The sequence below is a fragment of the Neopelma chrysocephalum genome, unplaced genomic scaffold (genome assembly GCF_003984885.1).
Source record: "Neopelma chrysocephalum unplaced genomic scaffold, ASM398488v2 Primary Assembly neopelma1_24, whole genome shotgun sequence".
Classification (NCBI taxonomy): Eukaryota; Metazoa; Chordata; class Aves; order Passeriformes; family Pipridae; genus Neopelma; species Neopelma chrysocephalum.
In genome coordinates this window covers 29,842,035-29,853,752 of record NW_020897693.1, presented here as the reverse complement: position 1 = coordinate 29,853,752, position 11,718 = coordinate 29,842,035, and the positions used below count along the sequence as shown (strand labels likewise).

Here is an 11,718-nt window from a genome sequence, read left to right as displayed (position 1 = left end):
TGCTTTGCCAAACAAATTCCTATTGCTTCCTGGCATGAGGTCATTCCAGGCAAATACTGGTACGTCATCTCTCTACCCTCCTGTCACCTGCTACTGCAGACTCATACTTAGGATTCTGTACGCAGGCACTGATGGGCAATAATACATAATTTCACTGACTCATATTCTTTGTGAAAATGGCAGACCTTTTCAGGCAGTGGAAAGCAATCTATTTCAACACCTAAGAGCTTGTCCAAACATCTCTAATACTACTACTTTCTTTAAAAAAATATATTTAAAAAGTCTATAAATGGGAACATTTTAAAGAAATTACTCTAGAATGTACTGTTTTCAAAGTTCATGAGCTACAAGCTCTAAATAATTAAAAGACATTTTATCAGCAGTTTCATTTTGTTTTAATGAAGATATATTTCCCATCAGGGTAACGAAACCAACAACATTCATTGAGACAACAACTACAATTTCCTGTATTAACCTGACAGGAAAGAAGGTATTCAGCATCAAACAGCGCTGTCACTTCTTTCTCTAGAGGAATAACTTTCTAGATGCATTACCAATAGGCAAGGAAAACTGCTTTACAAAAAGAGGTTTATTTACACTGTTGAGAAATTAAGCCAAAAATGAAGTAACTGTCTGTGTTAAGCAGAAATGCATTTGTAAAACACGCATTTATAAAAAAGTGCAAACAAGCCACAATTCACAGGCTTCCTAAAAGCTTAGGATATTAAGGCATTACAAAAGAGATGCCAGTAGTGCTGGCACTCACAAATAAATGTGGGGTTATTAGACTAAGTTTTCAAAGCCTAGATGCTTACAAGGCACATTCTTCCAGCCTTTTAAAACTTGTTCTAAAAAGTAACTCTCCGAAATAGCCATTGGGCCCTAATATCCTACAGGCAGAAGTAGGGAGTACAAACCCATAATCTCCCCACTTCATCTGAAATGTAATTAATTAGAGGTCTCAAGCCAATCACAGACAAAAGCCCGTTTATATGGAAATTCCCCCTCTAAGAAGAGACAGGTATAAACTTCCTGATTCAGCAGATAAATCAATGCAGAAAACAGCCTACAGACAGATCTCATGTCACTCTCAAATGCTTACTGCGGAGCAGGAGAACATTCAGGCTCCTGAACTTTAGTTCATTTAACATTTTCCCTTAATGAGATGAAAAATATTTGCAACATTTACGCAGTGGACGAACACTCCAAAATTACACCTACAGACTGTGGGTTTGGCTTAATAGGATAGTTTCTCACCCTGTTTATTACTCCTAAATATGCAGTTACACTGGGCTTTAAAAATACGTTTTAGTATTTCTTCCATATTAATTTGGGAAAAGAAATAGTCTCTAAAAAGTACTTATAAGTGTCATTAGAAAGTCAATATTTATAAGCTAACACTTTTCAGGAAAAGTAAACGGAAGTTTGTATCTGTAAAACAGACCTTGTTTAGTAACAGGAAGCATACATGGAAGAGGCAAGTATGGGGAGTCTCCAGCCTTTCTCTCAAAGAAAAGAAGAAATAACACAAGTTTTAGAAAATCCCAGTGGTATGAGTGAAAACACTTCAAATAGATGTCTAAGCCCTCAAAACAATGTTAAAGGACAACAGATGTTCTCCCTCCCCACTAGCTTGTTCGAAGACTCGTGCACTCCCTAGGAGAAGTAATCTATTTGCATTGATTAAAGTGGGTATTCAGATCCAGACTCATACAAACAGAAAATTAGAGGAATAGGTGCATAAGGAAGGACAGGCTGTGCCCGTCCTCTTCTTGCTGGAAAAAAAAAAAACCCTCTCTGAATATGTGAAGCTGATGGAAAAATACAGACCTTTGAATATACCTTTTCTTCAGACTTAATATCTTTATAATGCAAAACACAGGTTAAAAAAAAAAAAAAGCAAGTCTTAAATTTAGGTTGAAAACTATTTTGGGAATTAATTTTTTCTTCTGCTGTGTTTTTTGTGATACATGGCTGACATATCGGGGCCTTGGCTGATACGCTGCCAAAATAAAACATAATTATCATTATAACTCCTACCATTATAAGTCAATTCTGAAATTAAATCAGCAATTCAGATTCATCTTATGGTCAAGCATTCCTAAGCAGAAGCCTTTCCCCCTAACCATCTCCACTAGGCAGTATTCCTGTTAAATAAAAATGATGACAACAGTATAGGTCCAGATGTGGCCATGAGAAACTAGAATGACACATGGGTATCAAAATCACAAAAGCAAAACCCCAGAGCCTTATTCCACATCAGCAAGCAGCTCAAATGCCAGGCATTAGCCTAAGCATTGATAATTTTATTCACAGTCTCATTAGGTAAAAGACATCAATAAGGCTGGGAGCAAGATCAAAGCCTAGCCCAAGTCATTAGGCTAAAAATAATTAGCTGTGATTAGGACTATGTTCCTTATTTTTCCACGAGCGATACAGGCTTATCAGAAGAAGTGCTGAATGTTCCATGATGGTCCTTAGCAAAGACTAAGCCAAGTGGCTGAGGATCTCTTCGAAGTTTAGGAGCTACGAATTTGAATCTTTAGCTAAACCTGAGCGTAGAACAAGTTTCTTACACGTTGGACAACTACTGCAAACCATGTGGAAAAATAAGCATGGAGATCCTACCCCCACCAACATCTGGAAGGACAGGAGCATTGCCTGCAGACTTCGGTACTTGGGTACTGAGCTCATGTGTCAGCCTCAGGGTTGAGGATGCTCTGACAGAAGCTTTGCACAGCCTGAGTAAGTACCAAAATCCCCTTTAAATTGTTGCACAGCATCTTCAGTGCCTTAACCTTTGCTAATCAGTTCTGTAGCCCACAGAGCCTCTCACAGCACTTTAATCTTTCTCCTAAGCAACAGAAGGGTTTTTCTTTCTTGCTGCTCTTCTGCTGTTCTTCTTCCACATACATTCTTGTACCTGGCAAGCCCTGTAACGGGCAGCCTCTCTAGAACCTGGAGATGTTCCTACTGGCACAAGATTCACCTCTTATTTATTCCCTTTTGCCACTGCCTTGATTGCAGCCTTTGGTTTATATTAGGGGGCCCTGAACACAGTTTACCAACAAACCAGTGCACAGCAGCTGCCTCAGATCAAAGCCTTTTCTAATCAGCACCAACTGCATCCATCACAAACAGGAAAAATATAACAGTGAGTTTGAGTAGGTCAAGGTGAAAACCACACTTACTAATGGAAAGATATTATAGAGGGTTTCACCTGCTGAACTGGATCCAAGTGAATCCAACTATTTGAAGTAAGGTCTGAACTACAGGGGTTTTTTGTTAATATACTGAAGACGACCTGCTTTGCCACTTTTTCTCTGCATGAATGTTAATTCATAACCATGATCACCAATCAGAGCAACTAAAATGGGTTGTAGTTTGAACTCGAATTAGTAGAGATAAACTGACTTGCAAACTATTTTTCTCTCATAACTTCAAATAACAATTAAAAATGTTTTGTTGTGAGAAGTCTAACATCTGAAGTATTGCACAAACCATAGTCTCAAAGGCTGAACAATTCATAATGAGCTCAACATACCAGTAAAAATCTTACAGCAATATACTTCACTGACTCAATTCTATACCCTCTTTCAGCTTAATTTTCATCAAAACCGAAATTTCTGAAAGCCAGGAAATGCACTATCTTAAGACACAGCCCATATGCCCCTCACCCAAGAAACAGCAGGAATTATCTGCAAACACAGGAACTGTCGTCACCATACAAAAGGTCATGTGGTGAAAGTGAAACTATGTCTGACAGTGATGCAAGGGGCTCTTGAGGATCTTGCTGTTAACCTATACAGGAGGTAAACTGGGACTGACCGGCCTCTGTCCCCATTCCTGCCTGTTTGGTCCCGTGCCTCCCTAGCCCTTCTATTTCTTTCTCTTCCTTCCTCTGTGGGATTTTCCAGTGTGTAACTGTAGCTCACAGTGCTACAGACTTCAGTAATTCTGTGCCAGTAATCCATGATCACAGCAATTCTGCAGCAAGTCTCCACTGCTTCTGAGCAAAGAGCACCATACACCTCAGGAAAGCCAGGCCCTCTTGTTAGGATTACCATTTTTAGAAAACAACTTACTAGTACACTAGGAAATATCACTGAGATTAAAGTAAAATACTGGAGTTGAAAAGAGCAAACAGCACTGTGTGTCAAGTCTATAATCTATATTTATAAACTATGGTTAAATACCACTTTCTCCTGCTAAACCTCCAATTGATCCAAACACCCCCCCCATACAACTTACATAAAAGATTTTATGAATTACAATTTCAAATGTAGTATGTTGACTAGAATTCATTAATATATACTTAACATATATACATGTAATACAGAAAATATGAATATGTGTTTGTATAACATTAAGCAGTAATAACACTGTCAATGTCCTTCATTCACTTTGCAGGAGAAGGGCTGGGAAACAGTTTTTCAGTTATGAGAATGAGGGAAGTAAAGCAATACATTCTCATTTTAAATTTTATTTGATCATTGCTACCCTTAAATGCACTTAAACCGACTCTGTACAATTATGTATATTTATTGAAAATGATTGACAATTTTCAATCAATAAATCTACTACATTGTGCAATCCTTCCACAAAACTGTTAACTAAATATGAATTTTCAGAGACTGGCACAGAAACTATGTTTAATCATTAGAACCAGTTTCTTGATAAAGGCATTCAAAATAGTTCTGCAGTTGAAAGATTCAACAGAGCAAAACCCCAGTACTTAATTAAAAGGGGGAAAAAAAGAGAAAAAGGAGTAAAAATAAAAGGACATTTGAAAGCAAATTTCATCCTTCAACTAACCCAAGAAATAATGAGAAAAAAAAAAACAAAAGGGAAAGCAAACAACTGTCTATCTGTATACTGACTGTTCACCCAGTCTCAACATGAACTGGATGTCAGAGACATTCAAAAACTTTTTAACAGAATGAAAATAACAAATGCTAACAATTCAGACTATATCACCGTCTTAAATTAAAAACCAGCCAGAAATCCCAGTTTTTCAACTGAAATTTATGGTTATAATACACCAGAACCACCACAGGATTACTTACAGACAGGTATATCAGCAATTACGATATGTAAAGCAAAGTGAACAAATACAGAGAGATCAAATTTAATTTTAAAAAATGTTATCAATAAAGTATGAAAGGGCAGAACACAAAGCCAGCTTTAATTTTTGTAAAATATATCAGACAGCTCAAAGGACGTGAGTATTTTTGTAAATTTACAGGCCTGGGATAATATACTACTGAAATAACTGATCACTTATAGGAGACTGCATGGGGAAGGCTAAAGGCGAAGAGGTTAAGAGATTGACTTGAAGTAAAAAATCCACAGTTTTGGACTATGTAACTTACATATTTACAAAATCACCTAAGCTTGAAATTCAACTCATCATTTGTGCCTAGATTTTCCATGCAAATTCTGAGTACATATAACTTAAATATTCTTAATGTAAATCTATATCAACTTTTATGCTGTATCATTTAAGTAATAAAAAACAATTCATCCAAAATCCTGAATAAGTATTTGGAAATACAGGGAAAACCTCGGTTCCTCAGAGGTCAACAGCAGAACTCCCTAGTATGGTTAAATTCACAGTATGGTATGGTTAACATATATGTTTAAGACACCCATACTTGATTGTGTAAATGAAAAAGCCTAAATGTCAACTCAAACATCTAATTGTAAATGGAAACTCATTCCCTGAAGGCATAATCTTTCACTTCCACACATTAACACAAAAATAAAGATCAAAGGCAATGAAAAAACAAACCAGAAGGCCACGCAGTTTGCAGACTAAATATTTCTTTACTTCAAAAATATATCTTTATATTCAAATTCCAAGTTGCTGCACTGTAGTAGGAATATGCAATCATAAATTTAATTTATCTTGATCATTGCATTCCCTGGCAAACTGAGATCAGGCAAAACATCTGGTTTTCACTGAGGACCTCGGTTACTTGGTCTTCTGTCTGGGTTCATTACAATGCAAAACGGTCGAGAAATAAGCCTCAGGGTCATGTAATCCATTCTTCACTAAACCATGAATTGCCTCATGATCGAACTTGATCTGATAATGAATAAATCTGATCACCATCCATCACAAGAACTCTTCAGAGTATATATGGAATTTTAAAAATTTTCTTAAAGGTGAACACACAAAAAGTACAGCAGTTGCACAACTGACTTTTCTTCTTAAAATGTTGCAGAACTTGAGGTCAGTTTGATAGTTAACTACGTAAAAGCTGAACCAAAACTGAAAGAAATTAAGAGTACTGAAAATTTAAGTTTTTAAGCAGGATTAATCCTTTGGCATACCTCTCATCATTCTCCTTGAGTGGAGACGTTGGTTTTCGTTCATAAAATAGCACACATGAAAAATGCTTGATGATGTTACAATTCAGCAGTTAAATACTGTCTATCATTGTTTGCACACTTCAATCCCTTTGGACATGGACAAGCAATGATTCAAAAACCAGTAAATATCACAATCTTAATTTAATCTCTGGTAAATTAACTCCTAAAGAAGTTCTTAAAACTAAGATATGGCCTCCACATTATTAGGTAGCAGGACTCTTCTGCATTGGTTGCAACAAAGATGGCTTTTTTTGCAAGTTTCTGTGGTAAATAGTTCAAGCAGGAGGTACTGGCAGTCTTCTTACTATTTCCATAGCTATCTTCAGATAGGCTTTAGCCTGTAAAAACAGAAACATATATTTAGCACCTTTCATTTCTATAAAAAGGAACATTTTACATCTCGTTAGTTATCTGTTCTTTCACACACCTTCAAAGAAAACCAAAGATATTTAAATAAATGGGTTCAATTTAGTCTGTTTTCTGGAAAAATGATGCATTAATACATAAAATAAGTACAAGCATTATTTAAAATACTGGGGGAGAGGGAGTTGGTAAAATTTAACTCAGTTATTATTCTAAGAATAGAACTTGACTGAACAATTTGTCTTTAAGAGCAAACAGAGTCAACAGTCTCCTGGAAGTGTTGAGGAGGAATAAGACTCTTTAGTCCCACAGGTACTATTAATTATAAACTTCCCTAACCACGACAACCAGAGAAACCAAAAACATTTCAAAAAAAATTTTTTGAGACAATTAATTCATTACAGACTAGACTACACTACAGAATTACATTACAGACTAGACTACACTATTCAGACTTTTAAAATTAAAGTATTTTCAAAAAAAGAAATCTTTCCCAAAGACTGAAGTGGGTTTTGGAAAGAATTCTGCAGCTCTAGAATCCACAGAGTTAAATCTCTCTTTCACACCAACCCGTGGCATCTGGTCAGATACCTTAGCTGAAGGGCACAATAGCACAAAACTGCAGGACTATAGAGAACAAGCCAAGTAAGTATACTTATGTTAACATCTCTAAAATCATGACACAGCTAGGACCATGATCAGTCTAATATCAACATAAATTTAATGTCAAGAGACATATATAAAAACACTGCATAAAGTCCAAAACAGAACAAACCACAAAATTAAACCAAATAATTCCTATACCAGGCTCAACAACTTTTAGTCAAAATAGAACATGTCTTTTAAAAATATCTCAAATCTTGATATAAAGATTTTTAACTAAAATAGTATCTGTGTGTGTATATATACATTGTACATTGTTCCAAAAGTTGATTACTTCCACTGTTAAAAATGTATACCTTATCTATAATTTGAATTTGTGATGCTTCAGTTTCTAGTTGGCGCATCATGTTCTGTGTCTGTCCAATATACAGCAAAGTCCCCTACTTCAATTTGCTCCTACTCTGTTCAGATTGTAACCAGCTGTTACTGTGGGTTTCTGTGGTTGGGTTTTGCTAGCAGGGGTTGGGGGGCACTACAGGGGTGGCTTCTGTTAGAAGCTGCTAGAAGCTTCCCCTGTCCTGTGAAGCCAATGCCAGCCAGCTCAGGACGGATTTCCTGCCACTGGCCAAGGCCAAGCCAATAAGGAGTAATAATAACGCCTCTGTGATAACATATTTAAGAACAGAAGGTTGTTGTGCAGAAGAGAATTCCAGCCAGGGAAGAGTGGAGTAAGAACATGGGAACAACAAGGTAGATACCAAGGTCAGTGCAGAAGGAGGGGCAGGAGGTGCTCCAGGCACCAGAGCTGAGGCCTCTGCAGCCCGTGGTGCAGCCCATGGTGAAGCAGCTGTGCCCCTGCAGCCCATGGAGGACCATCGGGGTGCAGAGACCCACCTGCAGCCCATGGGGGAGCCCATGCTGCAGCAGGTGGATGCATGAAGGAGGCTGTGACCCCGTGGGAGGCCCAAGATGGAACAAGGTCCCGCTGGAGACCTGAAGCCTATGGAGAGGGAATCCCACGCTGGAGCAGATTTTTTCCCAGGTAGGACTTGTGACCCCTGTGGGGGACCCATGTCGGTACAGCTCATTCATGAAGGAGTGCACTCCGTGGAGGAGTGACCCCACGGGAGCAGGGGGAGGACTCCTCTCTGAGCAGTGGCAGAAACCCCATTCCCCGTCCCCCTGCACCACTGGGGGGGAGGAGGGAGAACATAGAAGGAGGGGTGGGGGGAAGGTGTTTTTTAAGACTGATTTATTTCTCGCTCTTTGGCTCTTATCCTGTTAGTAATATTTAAGTACTATCCCCACTTTGAGTCTGTTTTGCCCGTGAAGGTAATCAGTCACTGCCCTCTCCCAGCTCTTATCTCAACTCATGAATCCTTTGCTGTTTTTTTCTCTCTCCTCTGTCCAGTTGCAGAGGGAGAGTGAGAGTGGCTTTAGTGGGTACCTGGCACCTGGCCAGGGTCAACCCACTACACCAACCTACTTCTCCATCCTCTCAAGTAAGTCTGAATATGGAGCCCATATTGACAAACTGCCCTGTTTTACTAGAAGAAATCCCTACAATAACTCCAAATGCACTGATCCTTCCTGCCTCCTGCAGCATTCTCAGACAGCTCTAACCATGAATTAGATCTTGTATCCTTGATGAGCCTTTAAAATAGGAAACGAACTGACACATGCCAGAGGTCAGAGCTTGAGGGGAAGGGAGGGAAGGTTGGTAGCTCCCACTAGCTCCAGCTGTCACTAGTCTGAACCATGTGTCAACCTTTTGCATGGCCACGCATTACTCATGTCTCCTCTTTTCTAGGGATTGCTCCTAGCATGTAGGGTTTTCTCTTCTGGCACTCCCGGCCCCAGCGCCTCAGAGTCTCAGTGCTCACATCACCTTAAAACTAAAGCAGTGTAATTTTCTGAGTTTGCAAGGAATGCAGACACCAAGGTAGAATTGTTTTCTCCCATATGCATGACTTTGTGGCAAGAACTATAGAATGAACTATAGAACTTAATTCACAAGCATGAAATTAAAACACCTACGGCTACAACTGCAGTGCAGTTGGGTAACACAGCTTGTGTGCAACACCCACCTCACTCAGATACTAATTCCCTGGGTGGTCCAGCTACTCTCCAACTAACCACTCGCCTAGATAAGATAATGGACTAACTTGAAATAAGGTGACTGACTGAAGTCAAGCTGCCTTTGCAGTTAAATATTTGACTAATTGGTCTAGGAGCACTCCAGGTGGGAATTTTGAACTCTCTTGAATAGTCCTGCAGGCAGCTCCCACTTTGCACAAATCAATTCATGCATCTTAATGAGTCAATTAACAACCTCCATAGAAAATCTGGCCCCTTCTAGAGACTGCCCAGGCTGTTTTTCTGCTCCAGAGTTGACCAAACTGTACACAGAATTATAAATCCACCATAAACAGACTTGATTGCTTGTATAAATGTTACCCTATGTCAAGATCCCAATAAACTTAAGATTTTTTTCCCCAAAAATATTGTTAATGAGTGTCTGAGTAACAATTTCCCAGTGTACACTGACTCTTACTTGCCAAGCAGCTGATCTGCCACTTTGCAACAGGAGATTCCTGGTGCAATTCCTTGTAGCCAGCATGCCAGTGTTACCCAGCCCTACAGTTATCAACAATTGGTCTTACCTGCTAAGCATCTCTTTTTTTTGTTTTCCTAGACCACCACTTTGTCTGTTGAACAGACTAGTATCTCATACATGTCCGTAGAGAATCCTACCAGTAACCTGGCTTCAACAAAAATCAAGTGTTTCAAGCCTTAGTTTCCTACCTTTGAACAAATCCTTTAGCTAGGAGTGCAGGCTTATCTATCAATCAACATACCTGAAAGGTCTAAATGGAATCTTGGTGACTGTCAATATGCATTACATAAAAACAACCCTACGTGTATTGAATAGTTTCTCCTACTCATGATCTTTTCAATGTGGCATCTGTAGACAGAGAGCACAGTTCAGCTGTTTACTTCATCATTACTAAGCTATACAAGTGAGGCTGCAACTGAAAATGGACAGGGTTTATTATTTCCTTTCTGGGTGGAAAACCAGAAGAGAAAAAGTAAAGGATGAGTTCTTATTCATCACTCACCATTTTCATTTTAATAGGATAAAAGCAAACTTTACAGGTCAGTTATTCCCTTTATGTTTGAAAGCTCTAAAGGAATGGTTTACGGACTTTCTGAAAACCATTTTTTTGCTGATGGACAACTTTATAGTCAACAAACAGCACAGCGGTTATCATTCGCCCTGCTTCACAAGAATGAAGAAGTGCACAGGAAGACAATGCCCTAAAACCAGACCAGACTTGCTTCATACACTGCCTAGACGACGACTGAGAGGAACACAGGGAAGGGCAGAAGTAGAAGTGGAAGGTGACGTTCATAGAGTCAAAAGAGCTGGGTAACAGCCATGTGAGAGACTGTTCACCTCTCAGACACTGGTATAAACACTGCCAGAAGTGTACAGTTCTTAGGACCTCCAGGGCACAGCCGCCAACGAAGTGACTAATGGCAGTATAGATGGTGGAGCAGGAAATGGAGAACTTGCAATGAAGTTCACCAGAAATAGACTGAAAAGTCCTACTTAGCCTAAATAATCAGAGAACATCCTGATTCCTTACTCTGTAATGAATCTGTATTACCATGCGATAATAGGTAGATTTAAACTGCAAGGCTATTTATTAGCTCATCTAATTAAGCCCTACAGTAATCTTAGAGAAATATGAGACTTTCAGTTATGGTATTTCATTCTCCCTAAAAATCTTATCCATGAGGGAAGTATGCAGCCATCCAAAGGAGAATCTAGGCAAGTCCTGACTGTCTGGAATACCAAATGCTGTGGATGCTACTATACCTGTAGAGAAGGAAAAGGAATTTAAATCTGTTCAACTGAGCTGTTAGGGCTTATACTTTACTCATTGCTAAAGGAAGCTAGCAACCATGAGCAACTGATTAAATAGTGACTATCACATCCTAGACTTAGCTGCCATTTACATGAAAATAATAGTTGGTAGCTTTTGTTCTTATTAGCACTCTCTGCTCAACCACAGTCCATTTTCCAGTTCAATCAGATTTTTAAACAACTTTAATTTCCATGGAAATTGCTTGCTACTTTGACACAAATCCAGCCTTCAGTGCATGACTGGAGCTGCCCTCTAACGTCTGTATTTTACTGTGGTCAACTCAGAAGGCACTAAAAGCATGATGATAAACACAGCTTTAAATAAGTTGCCACTTCAGATAAAAGCTTCATGTCACCCAGAGAAATTCTTGACTGCTGAAAGAGGTCCAGAGCCTTTCCCACTCTGTCCTCCTCTGGGCAGTTCTACCGTAAGATTCTTTTTTGCA

General features: G+C 38.9%; 1 protein-coding gene across 1 annotated transcript in view; it reads right to left on the bottom strand.

Annotated features, from left to right (window-relative positions):
* Positions 1–4,526: 4,526 nt before the first annotated feature.
* Positions 4,527–11,718, bottom strand: part of NUBPL (nucleotide binding protein like) — an 87,332-nt gene continuing 80,140 nt past the window's right edge. Inside the window, exon 11 of the mRNA XM_027698391.1 lies at positions 4,527–6,713. Coding sequence (XP_027554192.1) covers positions 6,651–6,713 — 63 coding nt within the window. The 3' untranslated portion in view covers positions 4,527–6,650. The remainder of the gene's footprint in view (positions 6,714–11,718) is intronic.